The sequence below is a fragment of the Mytilus californianus genome, unplaced genomic scaffold (assembly GCF_021869535.1).
Source record: "Mytilus californianus isolate M0D057914Y unplaced genomic scaffold, xbMytCali1.0.p SCAF_1, whole genome shotgun sequence".
Lineage (NCBI taxonomy): Eukaryota > Metazoa > Mollusca > Bivalvia > Mytilida > Mytilidae > Mytilus > Mytilus californianus.
Genome location: NW_026262581.1, coordinates 74,195,101 through 74,216,067, shown reverse-complemented (window position 1 = coordinate 74,216,067; position 20,967 = coordinate 74,195,101). Strand labels below are relative to the sequence as shown.

The 20,967-nt window shown below is 32.3% G+C and overlaps 1 protein-coding gene across 1 annotated transcript in view; it reads right to left on the bottom strand.

The window, feature by feature from the left end:
* The window catches only part of LOC127737938 (histone deacetylase 6-like), a 58,861-nt gene that overhangs the window by 12,652 nt on the left and 25,242 nt on the right, over positions 1-20,967 (bottom strand). The window contains exons 13-23 of the mRNA XM_052248906.1: positions 13,371-13,496; positions 8,741-8,893; positions 7,847-7,900; positions 7,165-7,252; positions 5,969-6,009; positions 5,268-5,364; positions 4,246-4,317; positions 3,996-4,021; positions 3,535-3,639; positions 3,118-3,186; positions 329-455 (exon numbers count right to left, since the gene is read on the bottom strand). Of these exons, the coding sequence (XP_052104866.1) occupies positions 329-455; positions 3,118-3,186; positions 3,535-3,639; positions 3,996-4,021; positions 4,246-4,317; positions 5,268-5,364; positions 5,969-6,009; positions 7,165-7,252; positions 7,847-7,900; positions 8,741-8,893; positions 13,371-13,496 (958 nt within the window). The remainder of the gene's footprint in view (positions 1-328; positions 456-3,117; positions 3,187-3,534; positions 3,640-3,995; positions 4,022-4,245; positions 4,318-5,267; positions 5,365-5,968; positions 6,010-7,164; positions 7,253-7,846; positions 7,901-8,740; positions 8,894-13,370; positions 13,497-20,967) is intronic.

Genomic DNA, 20,967 nt, shown 5'->3' with positions numbered 1-20,967 from the left:
TTTTGAGAAGTTCCTGTTTTATTAACTCTCATATATAGAATCTTATTTAGAACACTTCTTAAAATTTGTAATTTGTGAAAAAATTGATTTATATATATGCGAGTCAAAAAAGTGGCTTTATTCTGAAGATTTAAGTCACAAGATTCTAGAAAAAATTTAAATCCAAAGGAAGCTTTCTTTTACCTTTTCCAATTAATCAAACACTGAAATTTTATCAAAGCATTCTCTAGCTTTTCTATGACGTGTGGATGGAGAAACAGATAAATAGATGGACTAGAGTATACTATGATTCTCTGATCTAAGAGAGGTATATAAAAAGATGACTTACATGGTTCCAAGCAATATTGACATTGTATCCCTGAGCAGATTTTCCACCCACACACTTGTGGTATCCTTCTCCTCCATATGGATAAAATGATCCTTTATCGAATCGGTGAAGTGATATGTATAAAACACTGAAATTACATTGGTTTTTTTATTGTTACAGTTAAGGTATATTGTAATTACTTAAACAATGCAATATTTTGGAATTTTCTAAATGCTTAAAATATAATGTATTTTGTAATAATTAAAAATTTAAATGTACATATATTCAATCAATTACAGTACATTGTAATTTTTTAAACATTGAAAGTACACAAGATCATTCACTGAGAGCAACATATGAAAAACACAAAAAAAGTTAATAGCTACTTTACAATGAAAGTGCATTGTAATTTTGTAATTTTTCAAACACTGAAAATGCATTTACACACTCAAGTCTACAAAATTTCATTATCAATGCAGATAACATCTTTTGGAAACATTGCATCCAATGAAAGTGGTGATGCCAACTCAAATGCTTTCTTACAATTTCATAGCAGTGTGTATACTTGATATCTAGGAGAAAACCATCTCCATACTTCTGATTCTTTGGGCAGGAGTCAAAATCTCCCCATTTTTTAGGCCTCCCTCCTTCCCTCCTGTTAGAAATTTAAATCTTCTGCTTTTTGATAATTTCAACCCCTAAATATTTGTCAGTCCTATTTTTTGTATTACACCATCAATGTCATCATTTCCTTTATCTATTTTGTGTCATAGGTAAAGAGTTAATAACTGAAGGGGTTTTTGATTATTAAAACATATATATAGATAAAATGCTTCGCTGAGCGCAGCCAGATACGACCGCTGATGTCAAACCCTGAACAGTTGGGGCAATTTTGGACACAATATTCAAGCTTGATGCTGTCTGAATTTGGATTGTGATCAAATTTTGACATAATATAGATTTCTGAAACAAAATAAATGTGGTCAAAGATCTTAAAAATTTGAAATGGGACACTTAATTTACCTAAAATGGTCTGATATCCAAAATCTAACAACATGGTTAGATTCAGCATATAAAAAAACACCAAAAATTTAATTTTAGTTGAAATCAAACAAAGTTTAATTTTAGACCCTTCAAACCTTAATATGAACTCATTTGAAAACAGGGCCCAAAATAAAAAATCTAAATGCACAATAAGATTCAGCATATCATACAGCCTCAATAATTCAGTTTTTGATCAAGTTTAATTTTGGACCCTTTTGACCTCAATGTAGACCAATTTAAAAATGGGGCCCAATATCCAAAAAAGTAATACAAGGTTAGAACCCCCAAAAATTAAAGACTTTAAATAAATCCCATTGAAATTGGTTAAAAGATTTGTATTTATTTTCAATTGAAGATTTCTTGCTATTGCGCAATACTGTGCAATTTAAGATTTCTTGCTATTGTGCAATACTATGCTATTGCGCAATACTGTGCAATTGAAGATTTCTTGCTACTGCGCAATACTGTGTTGTTGCGCAATACTGGCCAATTGAAGATTTCTTGCTATTGCGCAATACTATATAATTGAGATTTCTTGCTCTTGCGCAATACTGTGCAATTGAAGATTTCTTGCTATTGCGCAATACTGTGCTACTGTGCAATACTGTGCTATTGCGCAATACTTTGTTGTTGGGCAATACTATGTATGCTTTTGCACAATACTGTATAATTGAAGATTTCTTGCTTTTGTGCAATACTGTGCAATTGAAGATTTCTTGCTATTGCCTAATACTGTGCTATTGCGCAATACCGTGCAATTGAAGAATTCTTGCGTTTGCCTAATACTGTGCTATTGCGCAATACTGTGCAATTGAAGAATTCTTGCTATTGCGCAATACTGTGCAATCATTTGAAATTTCAAAAGTTTTGAAGTAAAAAAATATGAACCCCCCAAAAATGTTGGAAAAAAAATGCCCCCAAACTTTTTGAACCCCCTCCCCCTTGGGGTAATTACCCCCAAATTAATCCCGGCCTTCCCTTTGTGGTATGGAACCTTGTAGTACAATTTTAGAGAGATCCATACACTTCAACACAAATTACTGTCTGGAAACTAGAAAAATGCTTGTTTTTGGTCCCTTTTTTGCCCCTTATTCCTGAACCCTTGGGGCATTACCCCCAAACTCAATCCCAGCCTTCCCTTTGTGATATGGAACCTTGTGGTACAATTTCTGAGAGAACTATACACTAACACACAAGTTATTGTCCGGAAACTACAAAAATGCTTGTTTTGGCCCCTTTTTGGCCCCTAATTCCTAAACTGTTAGTACCATAACACCCAAAATCAATCCCAACCTTCCTTTTAATATTGAACCTTCTGGTAAAATTTCTTAGAGATCCATTCACTTAAACTAAAGTTATTGTCCGGAAACCAAATGTGTCTTTGGACGACGCTGACACAGACGACACCATAGCATTATACGACGCAAAATTTTTTTTGCAGTCGTATAAAAAAGGAAATTGAATGCAGAGCTATATAAGAATGTTCTGTAAATGATGTTTTCTTTCAGTAAATGGTTTTTTGTACATGAGCTTTTCCCCTAAATTTTAACACAAAGTTGTAGAAACTCAATATTGACAAAGAAATCCTGACACGGTTGAAATATGCTTAAAGTTTAGCTGTTTGATCTTGCCAAAAGCATATTAATACCTTAAGCTTTTGAGACTTAGTTGGATCTCGTCTTGAACAAATTCAATAGATATATTCATATGTATGGTCCATGATGATGTCTGGAAAAATTAACTTTATAATTTCAAACCACTATTACCTCGTGTCATCATAAAATAAAGTCTGTAATGCATTACCATGGTGTATATCCCAGTCTACAATCACAATTCTGAAATACAAATAATCACAACCCTTTAATAATGAAACAAAAAAATTATGCTAGGTTTCACATCTAATATATTTTTGAAGCATTTAAAGGAGGTCAGAAATTTTAAATACCTCATGGGTAGTTAGGCATATTAAAAGCTTCTAAGCTTTTCAAAAGGGCTAAGTGTATAACTTTGATTTGAAGGTGGCATTGGGGGTGCATGATACATTATGTCTTAGAAAAGACCTTTACTTTTTTTTTATTTTTCCAATTTTTTTTTTATTAAATCATCAATGAATATATGTACTGTGCTGTACTAATTGATCTAGTATTTCTGGGTTTTTTTTTTCTTACTGTGAGAAAACTTACCTGTTAACATTATATTTTTGTTGAGCATATTTGGCAGCAATGCCGACATTATTAAACATACAAAATCCCATTATAGTATTGGCCTCTGCGTGATGTCCTGGAGGTCTGCAATTAGGTATAATTATGATTAATAGATCATTTATTACAATATAGCACAGATAAATATGAGAAATATTGGGAATAAATATGTCAAACTGCAACTCTTCTGGTTGACAATTACTATAAACATGTATTGTGGTAAAAAAATCAATTATATTTTCAAATTTGAATGTGAGAATTTCTTTGCCTAAATCAAACCTAACATGTTTGAATCTGAATATCCTGACATGTTACAGTGTAAGCCAAACATTATTGAGTCTAGATGGCCCAACATAATTGAATCTGAAAAGCTTACATCTTTATGATGCACTTTGATAAACATAGTTATTGTTTTGTTTTACAGAAATAATTTGTATGCTTACCTTGTTAGGGCAACACCACTCTGTGACTGAAAATAAATATTTAAACAAGCATGAATATACCATTTTGTCACTAATGGAATGTGTGAATATACTACTATCCAAAACTAAAAGTAGTTTACCAACAGTTATACTCAGTGATGTAAAACTGGTCGATGACAACTTACATGGCCTGTAAAACCTTTTATAATAATGTACAACTGAAACCAGTACCAACAAATTCAATGGTTCAAAACTGTCCTGTAACACCTACCTGTCCAGTTAAAACATCATCCACAACTGACAGCAGAGTACCAACAGACCAACTAGCTGCTGTGAAACTGTCCTGTAACAGAAACAGACAAACTTTACTTCACTTTCTCAATATAATACCATGAAAAAATCAGTAAAAGATAACTGCAGGGGTAAATATTTAAACATTTAAAACCTTAAATGTACGAAATACCTGTGCAGTACATATGAATTTGTTTGTAACAAGGGTTTTTGTTGCTTAACTTCATTTTAATCCTTTAAGTATTCTTTCTGTTTCTGAACGCATAAATGTCTGACCTCATGTTATTGTTGATATATTGTATACTACTTCTGTCATATTTAACTTTTTATATTTTCAAGAAAAGTTTCATTTTTGTTGAAAATTCATTTACTCTAAACAACTTTTTTCTTAAAACACAATTTGTCATAATGTCCATTTCTAATTTTAATGTGATGAATATCTTATAAAATTGAGAATGGCAACGGGGAATGTGTCAGAGACAACAACCCGACCAAAGAGCAGAAAACAGCCGATAGCCACCAATGGGTCTTAAATACAGCGAGAAAATCCCGCAGCTGGAGGCGGGCTTCAGCTGGCCCCTAAACAAAAAATGTGTACTAGTTCATAGAAAACTCCAAAACATATAAATGAACCGAAATTAAAAAAAACATACAAGACTAACAATGGCCAGAGGTTCCTGACTTGGGCAGGCGCAAAAATCTGGCGGGGTTAAACATGTTTTGTGAGATCTCCCCCTATACCTCTAGCCAATGTAGAACTACATCATATGTATGTCAGGCATCCATACTGTTAAAACATTGTATTTCTTAAAAAGACAATTTGTTAAAATATTAAAATATAATGTCATAACTTGAGTTTTATTTGATTGATTAGCAATGCATTAGCATGAAAAAGGCTAGTTTGCCGAAAGAGTTTTATTTGACAACATTCAGAAACTGTACCTTATATTACCTTAATGAAAGAATAATGTCAGCATACAAACAGAAAGCATCACAATATACCTGACAAAAGTAGACAGATTTAAAAGAAGATTGGTATTTGATTAAAGCATCTTCATCCATCTTCTCTATTTTCTTCAGCTGTCTGATGAAGTCTGGACTGAAATACACAATTCATTCACATTAAATACTTTAACATTATTATTTTAAAGTTTTAGCAGTCTTCATAATAATCAATAAGGGGTGAAAACATATTTTGTTTTACGCTCAATCAGACTCTATGGTAACTTTTATATACATGTATTATATAAATTTTAAATGACATACTTTATTTTCTATCTGTGTACTGTATCATTTTTCATAAAAAGATCAGGACATATCATTTACTAATATCTATGTTATAAAATAGAATAGAAAATGGGAACAGGGAACACAACTTTGTTTGTTGGTGGTTGTGGCAACTTTCAGCGACTTTGGATAAATCCTTGCGACCAGTTTTTAATGGTAGAGTAGCAGATGTTCATGAAGAAAATCATTGATTTTTTTGCAGTAAAACTAATTATCCTGGTCAATAAAGATTAAAATTGAGCATACCTTGCATCAAGCCAGGTTCTAACTCACAAACCTCAGAGTTAACAGGTCAGTGATCATTGTTCATGAACTACTTATACCACTCAGCCACCAAGACCCCCCCAATACAAATTTTTGTTCTTCCCACAGTAGGATTCGAATTGTAAACAACAATTTTAACATGTACGTATTACCTGTGAGCAAGCGTTAATTCATCATCTGTAGCTTTTCTTCCCTGAAAGATATTGAGTAATATTCAAATGTGCTAGCTTAAATGACAAAAGTCTTCAACTAATTCACACTGCTGATTATTTAGCTACTGCTGCTGAATTGTAGGTTAACTATCAGTGAGAGAATTTTTCACAAATTGTTAAGGCTGTGTTATGAGTACTCTAAGTAAATGTTTAATTAATCAGTATTTATTGTGTGTTAATTGAAAAGTAAAACAAATACAAAATCAATTTCTTTCTTTTCCTTATCAAGCTTGAAAGCTGCCGTAAACAGACATAAAAAGTTTTCAAATTATTTGTCCATGTTTTATAGCTTGCTGTTCGGTGTGAGCCAAGGCTCCATTTTGAAGGCCGTACTTTGACCTATAATTGTTTACTTTTTACAAATTGTGACTTGGATGGAGAGTTGTCTCATTGGCACTCATACCACATTATTTCTATTGGCTTCTTCATCATCGGAAGACTCGCAATCCGGTTTCTACAAACTAAACTATCCCTTCCTATACTTCTAAATTTTGCTTGCTAATTGCATAAATCCTTCAAATTCTTCACTTACGCTATCCGATTTGAACAAGGAGCCCATTCATCCACCATTGTTTTAATCGCATTCCGAACACATGTAAAATTCATCGTAATCAAATGTAAACACACACCTTTTAAAGAAAAGGAATGTACGAGTTGAAAGATTATTAATTTGTAAAACCAAATTTCATTGGTTCATTTCGGGATTCCCCAACAGTTTTGTCAAATCTAAAGGGTTTTAACAGTGGTATACTTTACAGAAATATCCGTCACCGGGATTGTGCAAGTGTATGTTTACAGCAGATCTATCAGTCATTGCGAATAAACACTTGATTATGCAAGCAGATTTATCAGACACTGCGGACAGAACGATGATAAAAACTGTGTATATATCCGTCAGTGGTAGATAAAGAGTTCATGAGGTTAGTAAGACAGAGAAACAGCAAATGTCAATTTCAAAATTTGAAGTGACCTTGATGTGGAACAAACTGATGATCTCCTGTACTGGAGGTAAGAAATCCTATCATAAAACCAACAAGGCAGTTAATTAAAATAGAACTATTAAAAAAATGTTCATCTACTCAAACATTCATACCACATAATGGACATCACCATTGCAGAAATAATAATAACAATACCTGTGTTATTAGACATCTATCCCATAATCCTTTGTTCTTCAATGTTTTACAGAGGTGTTGTAATCTTTCTGGACATTCTTCAAAGCCTCTGAAAAAAAACCAAGTTTTAAATCAATGTTACAGCCATGCTATTCGAGTTGATCTGTCTATAAAGCTTTATGAAAATTCCAATTGAATGCAATATAAATTTCAGATCTTTGGACATCTCAGTATTATTGCAGTTTCCAAATCTAAAGGACTATGGCTAATTTCATTTGTAGTACCCCAAAATAAAAATAACATATCATTGGATGAATTTCAATTGTTTATGACGTTTTCAACCAATCACAACATTTAACCTAAAAAATATTACCTAGGATCATTAGATTCTGAAACAGCCCAGTCTTTTACAATTTTGAAACAATTATGTTTTAGTAAGAGCTTATTATAATGTACTGAAGATAAACTTTTTAAGATTTTAAGAAGGGATTTCTTGTTGAGCTGCTGTTCACATGTAACTCTATTTGGTTTTATAGAAAATGCCTAAAAATAATTTTGTGTTGAAACTTTACTGCTGGATTTTTTTAATTTATTTTATGTGTGTACTTTTTTTTAATTTCTATTTAAAAGATATTCCTGTTGATATTGTGCTTACACTTAATATACTAACACAATTAAAATTGATAAATCAGGGAAGACTTACCCACTACTTATATCTCTATGTAATAGTGACTGTTCTGTATATCCTAAGCATACTCTGAAATGTAAACAATAAACTACATATCATAAAAGTAACATAGTTTAGTCTAAATTGATCACTTTATTGAATGTAAATACGGTCATTTAATTATACATGTTATGAAAAGTTTTTTTTTTTAATAACTTAAAATGAGTAATGACTCTGTCTATCATTCCTACAAAATTTGTATATTTAGGCCACTCCCAATTGATTACTTGTTCTTCAGACTATATTGTACAAAAATTGAAATGAAATTTTCAATTTTTAATTTTTTCCAAAATAATTATTTCAGTAAGCGATATCTGAAATTTGGTGATGTATAACTTTTTCTACAACACATCTGTTTTAACTAAGGATATATAATTTTTCTACACAAGAAAAAATTGTAATTTTCTGTAAATTGTGGACAAGTCATGACATTTCAAAAATAAAATTGCTTATTTCATTTAAATGGAGCGACAATTCAGAAAGTTTTTAGGAAATGAACACAAATTTTAAGATGTCAAAATTTTGGAGCCAAGGAACCCAAAGAATTCAAAATCAAATTTAGAGTGGCCTAAAGGTTGCCTTTTTTTTAAACTAGTGTAGTAAAGCAATTTGAAGATATTGTTTTTGTATGGTTGATTTTATTTACACAATTCATAATGATTCTAGTTTAATACAAGGAATGCAAACTAAGAAACAAAATAAAATATTAAATTTTGAAAGAAACAAATATGTTATCATAGGCTTTAACAACTTTTCTTTAACAATTCTTGTTTTTTTCTCCATTTCCCCAGTTTTATTTATTCATTTCCCCAGTTTTATTTATTCATTTCCCCTCTATTTAAAACAGAACTTTAGAAAGTCCTACACTACTTGTTTGGTGCACAGGGCTGTAGTGGCTTTTTCATCAGTTCAGCTACTCTCAGTTTAAGTTCCTCTTCTGCATCTAAGTATTCAGGATTATAACATTCTTGACTTAGGGAGAAGGTACGAGGTCTCTCATTGGTGTAAAATTTTACATCCCTCCTGAAAATAATGTAAATCATTATTACACGTTTATCTCAAAAATGTGTAGCTTAATTACTTATCATTTATTCAAACACAAATATCCATATCTTATCCCATACCTGACAATTGCAGTTTTAATTACACCTTATGTAAGAATCCTGGGTTTTGATTGGTTGATAGCCAGAGTATTTTTCACCAATTTACTTTTATCAAATGAATATCGTTCATTTTTAAACAGCGCCGGGGTATATGCAAAAAGGATATGCCTTTTTTACCCTCTCTGCCGTGGTATTTGCCAAAAAATACTCTATCCGACTGGACGCTTGTAATGTCACGATCATCAATGCGTTTTGTACGTTAACATTCGGTGTAATTAAACAGATATAGCATGTTCTTGAGGGGTATTTGCGAAAAATACCAGTAGAGAGAATGTTCAATTTCGCGAGCGGTAAGGCGAGGGAAATTCATTCTCAAGCAAATACCCCTCCTTAACATGATATATCTGTTCAAAACACTTTTACCAAAAGAAATCTTTTTAGATTTGTCTCATGAGCTCCTTTGTAAAATAGCATACTAAACCTTTTTCTATGAGTTTTTTTACATACAATTTCAATTTAAAAGTTGAACTGGTTGTAGGGAATATCAAACCTACCGGAATATAATCCCTACTTTGGTAAGATTCAGTTGACCTTCAAAGTCACGTTAGAGGACACAATCACATGATTAGAATATCAGTCTTGTATTCTGCAACATTACTCAAAGGCAGGATCAATAATGGAGAATGTGTCCATGGGACACAGATGATGCCCCCGCTTACATATAACGTTATAAAGGGACAAAACTAGAGAACTGTAAAAGTGACACCACCCAAATTCGAATTTAATCTGTGTTTTGTGGTAACAAGCATTGTGTATAACTTTCATAACATTTGGTTGAAGCAAACTAAAGTTAGAGAACGGAAACTTATTTTGGGATGTAAGGACAAATGTATGGACGGACAAGGGTAACACTTAATGCCCCTTCCCCCATTGGCAGGAGCATAAAAATTAACTCCTTTAAGATTTATTGTGCTGAAGAGTTGCTGTTTCATTGATATGTACTCAAATCTCCTTTTATTTATAATCTATCTGCACACCCCACACCTCTATTAATATATTACTTGTGTACTGTTCTATCACATAAATATTTCTGTTATATTTTAAACTGTCTTGGTAATAACAAACTCTATTCACCACAAATTATTGCATGTTAAAAGTCAAAAGTTATATTTCATTTTATCTACTATCAGATTTTATCGTTGCAATTCCTGAATGAATTTTGGAGAAAGTTATTCTCTGAGTTAAAATTTTACATTTTCAACACTTTCTAGTGTTTTCTTTATGCTTACTCATAATAGTTATTTTGGTGTTTTAAAACAATAACTTTTTAAAAACATTTGAGGTTTCGTCTATCCTTCATTACCACCAACAACAATTGTAAAGTACATTGATATACATATAAAAGTTGTATATCATATCTGGGATAAAATATATTTATTTTTAGATATCCTACTATGATGACCTTACGTTGATAAAAATGATAAAACAGAAATACAATGTATAATCAAAACTGTTTGATAATAATATAAAACTTTGCACCAAGGATAATCACATATACTAGGATTCATTTCATTACATACGTTAGGTTAGTAACATAAAGCAATGATAAATCAGGTTTCTCCATTTTTACGTTTACGGATTTAGTCAAAGGTAAAATGTCAGAGTTTCAATTTCTGCATAGAATGTATAAGAAAATTATACTTTTTTAATGTAAGATTTGCAAGTTGAAACTTAAAAAATATATTTTCAATTACTGTAAATTCAAAAATTATTGTGTGCATTTATTAATGCAATTTTTGAAGGCTGAACAAAAATGCGAGATTAATTATTGCGATTTCAGGAAAAGCCTCATATATACATATGTATTAGACAATATTTGCATTAATAAAAACCTTGCAATAATTTCCAAATTTGCAAAACATTAAATCGGTATAATTTGGAAGATGTAAAAAGCCCAAAACAACAGAACCACTTAATATACAAAATTAAGTACTGAAAATTGACATTTAATTTATATTTGAAATACATTTCTTTCACACCATTATATTAATGACACAACAACAGTGAAGGAATATGCAAGATGAATGCCACTTTGCTTCATTTTTAAAAATTTTCATTTTACAGCTTTCAATTTTGCATCAGATGGCATTGTTACCTGAAGTCAACATAAAAGTCATTAAGACTTATTCTACTAATTTAATGTGTGTTGACAGAGTGTTGACACTGGACAATCAGACAGCATTGATATCAAACATTCTGATACCAGCTTTAAATATAATAAATATCAATGACATAGACATGGTAGATATCAGAACTTTGAATGGAGCTTCAGTTCATGACATGACAAGAACACAAAGTGGAGATATTCTCCTAACTATAAGGGACAACAATAGTACCGATGTCTACATGTTAGCCAACACAGGATTACAACACTTGCTATCAGTAGCTCCACTGTTTCCACATGGCATACATGTAACACAGCACAACGAGATTGTTCTTGGTGTCATTGAACAAAACGATGACATGAATGCTATATTCAACCTTACTGAAGCAAGCAGGAGAAAAGTGCTAATTTTTGGTATGGATAGGATACAAAGGCAAACTTATGAATTTGACAGACATAATCACAGACTATTTACAGTACCTGCCAGAGTCACATCAAATATCAACAATGACTTACTGGTTCTAGATATGTTCTCTAAAACTCAAGGGAGGGTGGTAGTTTTAAACAGGGAGGGACATATTAAGTGGACGTACCATGGAAACCCTCAGGTTAATGTAGAGGAGCGTTCATTAAATCCTATGGATATTGTAACAACTTCAGCAGGTCATGTGATAGTTGCTGATTTAACGACACATGCTTTACATGTACTATCTTCTGAAGGAGACCAGCTAGCATGTAGAGTTATGGTAGATCAGGGGATCATATTCCCAATGTCACTTGATATAGATACCAGGGGACAACTGTGGATTGGTTCTGTGTGTGACAATGGTATAATACAATATGACAGGAGGGATGCTAAGTTACACATTGTAAGACTGCTATTGTAATTCTACTTCGAAATGAAGGACTTTGAAAATATAATACTTTGAAATTTTAAACTTTTACCATTATTCACGTGTGTTATTTTGTCCATAGAGTATCACTGAAGAGACATTAATTGTCGAAATGTGTATCTGTTGCAGTAAAATTGGTACCATTTATGTTATTACTACTTATACAAGAGGGTGTTTTTGCTGATATGATGAACGAAATGTTAACTTAAATACAGAAAAAAAGAGTCAAAACTTATTTAAAAAATTTCTACTCATAATTTTAATTTGTACAACATGAACATTTATTTCATGTCAGTGTAAGCCAAAAAATTAATCATAGCTGTTATCTTTATTAAGTATCAATGGCATCAAAATGGAAAAGAGTGAGCATTTTTACTTCCATAGTATTTTCAATGGATCAAAGATGGGTCTAGATTACAACAACTAGTTTTAAAAAATTATCTAATTATGAATACTTTAGCCATTTAAGATAATGCTAGCGTCCAAATTTCCTTAAATGGTTATATATATGTTGAGAAGTAAGAGGATTTTTTAATCTCTACAATTATGCAAGCCATATTTGGTGAAAATTAACCCAGGTTTAAAAAAATTTTTTTTTTTTTATTTTGTTTAAAGATTTACATTTCAAAATGAATAACTTCAGTAATGACCAAGAATATAATAAATGTTGGATGATGGTTATCAAAAATGTGAAACTTACTCTTCTACTGAAATAATCTGCTGAAGATTGGTCTGCTCAGATAAATTCGACAAATTTTTATAACAATTGATGACTTATTCCACAACAACTCTTTTGATCATTACGTTTAATAGTAAGGGTAATTTAGTATGATTTTGAAAGGTGACCATGAGAGACCAATTTTGCTAATAGTTGGTTCCAACTTGCTAGTTTGGGACCAGACATATCAATTTCCTTATTCTACTCTAGTATTTTTTCCTTAAAAATGGTGTCCATTTGGCTGACTAAACTCATTGTAAGGTTATACTGTGATATTTCATACTTACTGAGGAGGCCAATCAAGCACACCCTTGAAACCCATTGTAAGGTTATACTGTGATATTTCATACTTACTGAGGAGGCCAATCAAGCACACCCTTGAAACTCATTGTAAGGTTATACTGTGATATTTCATACTTACTGAGGAGGCCAATCAAGCACACCCTTGAAACTCATTGTAAGGTTATACTGTGATATTTCATACTTACTGAGGAGGCCAATCAAGCACACCCTTGAAACTCATTGTAAGGTTATACTGTGATATTTCATACTTACTGAGGAGGCCAATCAAGCACACCCTTGAAACTCATTGTAAGGTTATACTGTGATATTTCATACTTACTGAGGAGGCCAATCAAGCACACCCTTGAATTCAGACACTACAGAATCTGACAACTGTCCTTGAAACTGTAAACATTTCCAATGTGGTCTTAATGTTTTAATCACATTTAATATTGATTCTCTAGTCCTGAAACAAACATTTATAACATTGAATATAAGGTATAATGTGAATATTGGTTTCATTACAATTGTTAAGACTCTACCAAAAAACAAAAATAATATACAGCAACAAAAATTACCACTGAATTACAGGCTCTGGACTGAGGACAGGCACATACAGAATGTGCGTACAACCCTCACCCTAACCCTAGACAAAGTTGTAACAGCACAACACTAAATCAATCTGTACAAAACAATAAACAAAAAACAAATATGTTTTACAGCAAAAAACAACAACCACTCAATTACAGGATCCTGACTGAGGACAGGCACATGAGAAAGAATTTGGTGAAAGTAATATAAAGTAATATAACGTTTTCATTTCATCCATCTTGAATAATTTTTTTCTTGTTTCTCAGACTTTTCCCCTGACCAGACAATACTGGGGTTTCACCTTGAACTCATGCGTTAGGATTTTGACAGAAAATCAGTAATCAGCTGATTGCATTTTATAGCAATCAGCAACGATGGACTAATTAATAAAGGTGTTCATTGAATTGTTTAATAAAATTGTGTAGTTAAATTGCGTCACATGTCACATATATAAGGGATTTTTTTTAACTTTGATAGAAATAATTGTTTTGAAGTGGGTACTTCACAATCGTTTTAGCAACGCACGTGTTTGAAGCATATATGATTTCTTGATTTATATTGCAATTTTACAGTATCCTTAACAAAGTAAATGTATGTTAGTATTGAGTGTTTATTTATTACAATTTTTGTAGATTAAAAAATAGATATGTAGAATTATAAAAGATTAGACAATAATGCTGCAAACTGATTTTTGTTTGTAAGCAAGACAATTAAAGGGGCACTAGAACTAGCTACGAGATATGTAAATAAAATGCTCCGCAGGGCGCAGCTTGATACGACCGCAGAGGTCGAACCCTGAACAGTTGGGGCAAGTATGGACACAACATTCAAGCTTGATACAGCTCTGAATTTGGATTGTGATTAAATATTTGACACAGCATAGGTTTCTGACACAGAATGAATGTGGTCTAAGAACTTAAAAATTTTAAATTGGACATTCACCTATTATGGTCCAATATCCAAAATCTAAATACATGGTTAGATTCAGCATATCAAAGAACCCCAAGAATTCAATTTTTGATGAAATCAAACAAAGTTTAATTTTGGACCCTTTTGACCTCAATGTGGACAAAGTTGATAACGGGGCCCAAAAATCAAAAATCTAAATTCATGGTTAGATTCAGCATATCAAAGAACCCCATATATTCAATTTTTGTTGAAATCAAACAAAGTTTAATTTTGGACTCCGATTTGGACCAACTTGAAAACTGGGCCCATAATCAAAAATCTAAATACATGTTTAGATTCAGCATATCAAAGAACCCTAAAAATTCAATTTTTGTTAAAATCAAACTAAGTTTAATTTTGGACCCTTTGGACCATAATGTAGACCAATTTGAAAACGGAACCAAAAATTAAGAATCTAAATACACGGTTAGATTCGGCATATCAAAGAACCCCAATAATTCAATTTTTGATGAAATCAAACAAAGTTAAATTTTGGACCCTTTGGACCTCAGTGTGGACCAATTTAAAAACGGGGCCCAAAATCCAAAAACTTAATACACGGTTAGATTCAGCATATTAAAGAACCCCAAGAATTCAAGAATAAAACCCCATTGAAATTGATCAAGAAATAAGCAATTTATACAAAGTATCTTCTTTTGCACAATACTGTGCAATTGAATATTTCTTGCTATTGCGCAATAATGTACAATTGACAATTTCTTGCTATTGCGCAATATTGTGCTATTGGATATTTCTTGCTATTGCCCAATACTGTGCAATTGAAGATTTCTTGCTATTGCGCAATACTGTGCAATTGAAGATTTCTTGCTATTGTGCAATACTGTGCAATTGAAAATTTCTTGCTATTGCACAATACTTATTATATAATAATTTACACATCCTGTTTGGTGTGTATCTCCTACCATATCATTATTATTTGCTTTTAAATATAAATCAGAAATAACCAACTTAAAATGGAAAATTTTAAAAGAAAAAAAAAAGGAAAAAAAGAAAAAAAAAGAACCCCCCCCCCCCCAAATTTTTTGAACTCCCTTATGATTCATTACCCCCCAAACTCAATCCCAGCCTTCCCTTTGTGGTATGGCCTTGCAGTACAATTTCAGAGAGATCCATACACTTGAACACAAGTTATTGTCTGGAAACTAGAACTAGAGGCTCTAAAGAGCCTGTGTCGCTCACCTTGGTCTATGTACATATTAAACAAAGGACACAGATGGATTCATGACAAAATTGTGTTTTGGTGATGGTGATGTGTTTGTAGATCTTACTTTACTGAACATTCTTGCTCCTTACTATTATCTCTATCTATAATGAACTTGGCCCGGTAGTTACAGTGGAAAATACTTTGTAAAAATTTACAAAAATTTACAAAATTTATGAAAATTGTAAAAAATTGACTATAAAGGGCAATAACTCCTTAAGGGGTCAATTGACAATTTTGGTCATGCTGCCTTATTTGCAGATCTAACTTTGCTGTACATTATTGCTGTTAACAGTTTATCTCTATCTATAACAATATTCAAGATAATAACCAAAAGCTGCAAATTTTTCTTAAAATTACCAATTCAGGGGCAGCAACCCAACAACGGGTTGCCTGATTGGTCTGAAAATTTCAGGGCAGATAGATCTTGACCTAATGAACAATTTTATCCTCATCAGATTTGCTCTAAATGCTTTGGTTTCAGAGATATGAGCCAAAAACTGCATTTTACCCTATGTACTATTTTTTAGCCATGTCGGCCATCTTGGTTCGCGGGCGGGGTCATCGGACACATTTTTTAAACTAGATACCCTAATGATGATTGTGGACAAGTTTGGTTAAATTTGTCTTAGTAGTTTCAGAGGAGAAGATTTTTATAAAAAAATTACAAAAAATTACAAAAAATGGTTAAAAATTGACTATAAAGGGCAATAACTCCTTAAAGGGTCAACTGACCATTTTGGTCAAGTTGACTTATTTGTAGATCTTACTTTGCTGAACATTATTGCTGTTTACAGTTTATCTCTATCTATAATAATGTTCAAGATAATAACCAAAAACGACAAAATTTCCTTAAAATTACCAATTCAGGGGCAGCAACCCAACAACGGGTTGTCCGATTCATCTGAAAATTTCAGGGCAGATAGATCTTGACCTGATAAACAATTTTACCCCCGTGTCAGATTTGCTCTAAATGCTTTGGTTTCAGAGATATAAGCCAAAATCTTCCATTTTACCCCTATGTTCTATTTTTAGCCATGGCAGCCATCTTGGTTGGTTGGCCGGGTCACCGGACACATTTTTTAAACTAGATACCCCAATGATGATTGTGGCCAAGTTTGGTCAAATTTGGCCCAGTAGTTTCAGAGGAGAAGATTTTTGTAAAAGTTTACGGACGACGGACGACGGACGCAGGACGACGGACGACGGACGCCAAGTGATGAGAAAAGCTCACTTGACCTTTCAGGTCAGGTGCGCTAAAAATGTGTTTTTTGGCCCCTTTTTGGCCCCCAATTCCTAAACGTTTCAGGCAATTACCCCCAAACTCAATTCCAGCTTTCCCTTTGTGATATGGAACCTTGTAGTACAATTTCAGAAATATCCAAACACTTACACACAAGTTATTGTCATGAAACTAGAAAAATGCTTGTTTTTTGCCCCTTTTTTGGCCCCTAATTCCTAAAATTTTGAGGCAATTACCCCCAAAATCAATTACAGCCTTCCCTTTGTGATATGGAACCTTGTGGTACAATGTCAGAGAGATCCATACACTTACACACAAGTTATTGTCTGGAAGTTACAAAAATGCTTATTTTTGGCCCCTTTTTGGCCCCTAATTCCTTAACTGTTGGTACCATAACCCCCAAAATCAATCCCAACCTTCCTTTCGTGGTATAGAACCTTATGGTAAAATTTCATGGAGATCCATTCACTTAAACTAAAGTTAGAGTGCGAAAACCAATGTGTCTTCGGACGACGCCGGACGACGACGCCAACGTCATACCAATATACGACCAAAAAATTTTTAATTTTTGCGGTCGTATAAAAATCTAAAGTATTATTTTTTTTGTTCAATCATTAAATGAAAGTGAAATAGTGAAATAATAATTCGCTTCAAGTATGGTTCAATTTTGTCAAAATAAGCTAAGAAACATTGATGATGAATTATTCACTTGCAAGTGAATAATTTGACCTCATTGAATTCGTATTCATGTGAACTTCAATTTAACCCCTTAGCTAGAGATGGATAATGCATGCATCGTATGTGATCAGTTATTTAAAGGAAAAGAATGTCAACATTGAAAGTGAAACAAAGGTAAATCATTTGATTGACAGATTCGATCCAAAAAACAGGTAAAAACCATGATTAATATATATTTTTAATCTATAATATGAAATTAAGTAGACCTAGAAAAATCCAATTGCACGAGTTCGCTTAATCTATTTATATCTATATTTATGTTTATATTCCTTATAAGGCCATCGGAGGTTTTCGGAGGTCAACTTGATAGACAATTAGATGACAAACTGAAAACGCCATGACAAAAAATGAAAATAAGACGAAAAAGAAAAATAACAGTCTACAAAACACAACATAGAAAACAAAAGACTGAGCAACACCAACCCCAAAAAAAACCTGGAGTGATCTATGGTACTCCAGAAGGGTTAGCAGATCCATCTCAACATGTGACACCCGTCATGTTACTCCTATAAAATATGTTGATAAGTTAAATTAAGGGATTAAGTATCACACAACAGCTGATTGATAATTGAATCTTATTTATCACTAAGACATCCACAAACTTGTAAACCATCAGTCGTGTAAACTTTTTAACCGTGAAACTTGACAAAATGTGAATTTTGAAATTGAAGTTGTAACTGGTTCTAACAATGGACAAGAATCTGCTAGCAATTATTTTAAGAAAAAACTACGCCTTTATAATGTACATTCTATGTGGTTCTAAATTTCTAATCATGAATCATCCTGAACATGCATGAAATAATTGTCAGGACATTATGCAACCAATAATCAATAATCAATAATGATCAACTGGCAATATTCTTCATGAAAAACCTACACCAACAATACTGTTCTTAAGATGAGGTTCTCTTAAAAGGAGTATGGCCACGAAGTGCCGATATTGGCCCTGTGGGGTGACAAAAAATAAAAGAGAAATAAGGTGGATCCTTTTTAGCTAAAACATATCTACGTATATCGTTATTTGTTATTATAGTATAAAATCATATTTTTGTGACGTCATTAATGTGACGTAATACCCGGAATCAAACCGGAACACTCAAAATGTCCAAATTCTTAAAGATTTTCACACTTCCTGGTTAAATTTCGCATTGGCCACAGGCCTCGACCAAAGTAATTTTACTCTTATTTTGATTGTTTCACACTTTGACTCAGTTTGCAACAATATTTAGCGTGGTCGAGGCCTGTGGCCACATCGAAAATTTAACTTTTGCTAAGAAGCAAATCCTGATTCAACGCCACGCCATTTCCGAGGTACGATAGATCTCTGTGACGAAATAACTGTACCAAGAACTTGTACAATTGCTATCAATAGAATAAATTCTATGATTTATTAATTTTTTATTTATAACAAACAAAAAAGAAGAAAATGGAAAAACAAGTCTTTAAATTTGTTTTTAGCGATGCTTCGTTAACCGCCGATCCAGCGAGGTTTTTAAACGCGGATAGATACGCCATCATAACTGTTTTTTATTAGAAAACAAGACAAATTGGTGGAAATAAAAAATATGAATTTGCAAATTATTTTAAAGTTCATTTCCACGTTATTTTGTAATAATTAGCCCGATCTGTGCTATGCAAACAAACATCTGACAGTTTCAAATTAGAGCCGTAGTTTTTTTCCGTAAAATTCTACATCCAGCAGATCGATATGGGTGTCAACATAAAAATTCAATACAAATTTCCTTTTAGATACACGTATTTTATTTTCTAAAGACGAAATTGTCGTAATGTTACCTCTACGGAATGTAATCTCATGTTGACGCTTTGATGAAGTGCTTTCTTTCACGTCCGCATTTTCTATCATGTATATGGCATGCTAAGTTAACATTTTAAATAATTACTACGGATGGTGTAAATAGATAACAGAACTGTGAACAATAACATACATAGAAAATCGTAGGACATAAGAAGAAACCACGTGAGAATTTTGATATCATATTGCACAGTGGTTAAATAAGCTTTTCAATATTTCTTTAATTAAAATAAAATTACGACGCCATGAGAGGGCATGGTGTATACTGTCCGTGACATTCAACCAGAACAAATATTTGTTTTCAATGAAAACTGAAATAAAGATGAAACAAAACTATCCAACACAATCATATAGCTTGCGTACATTCAAATAAATATCTGATACTCACGCGGGATAGCGTGCATAATTGGTCAGAATGCATACAGGGAGCAATTGTTTATTTGGAACCCTTTTTGGTGGTCTCTTTTAAATTTGAGTGAGACTATGTAACAAGCGACCAACAAAAATGGCTGCTTACTAAGAATACATTATCTATGAGATATCTTTATATTTCTGATTTTTCGTTTCTTGTGGTAGCCCGAAGTTCGTGTTCAATCTGTAGTTACCTGTTTTTATATTTTTTATTGCTGGTTTTTTTATGTCGCCTTTATGTGTTCATGGTGTTGTATGATTTTATTGGTCTTATGATTCTTTATTGCCCCCCCCCCCCCCCCTTTCCCTTTTTTGGAGAATTTTCTCTTATGTTCAATGACAATACATGCGATTTCTTGTTTCCTGTTTGAAATAGATTCTCTAAATTGCTCTCAGTCATAAATATGCATGAAGTATTTGCCACTGGACGTTCGTCAAACAACTATCAATCATATCTCTCCAAAGTTACAGTACAATAATGACTTTAAACATAATTAAATGAAAAAGACTACGAAAATGTGCATTGTCAACATAAAAGAATTAAACTATTATTCGTTATGTAGTTGAATATTATAAATGTCACAATATTTAAGATACATATAATCGTTTAAAAATATTTATGAGTCCAAGTGAATATAAGAATTTGTAAAAAGGAATTAAAATAAAAACTATTGAGCATCCATTTGTAGCAATGAAATCATATCAAAACATGTAGTTGAAATTACTTCTAAAATCAGTCTAATGCTACATGTATGCATAAGAATAAAATCTCAGATTTTTAAACTATGCTGTAAAAAGAATGAAAGACAAAAATCTCATAGCATATCGATTTGATAAAAACGCTATACAGTCTAAAAAAATCAATCACATAGCTTCAAAATAAAAAATGTTTCAATTAAATTTAGTTTTGAAATAATAGTCAGTTTTGAATTGCATATCTGTAATCAAAATCTTTTTTTACTGGCATGCTG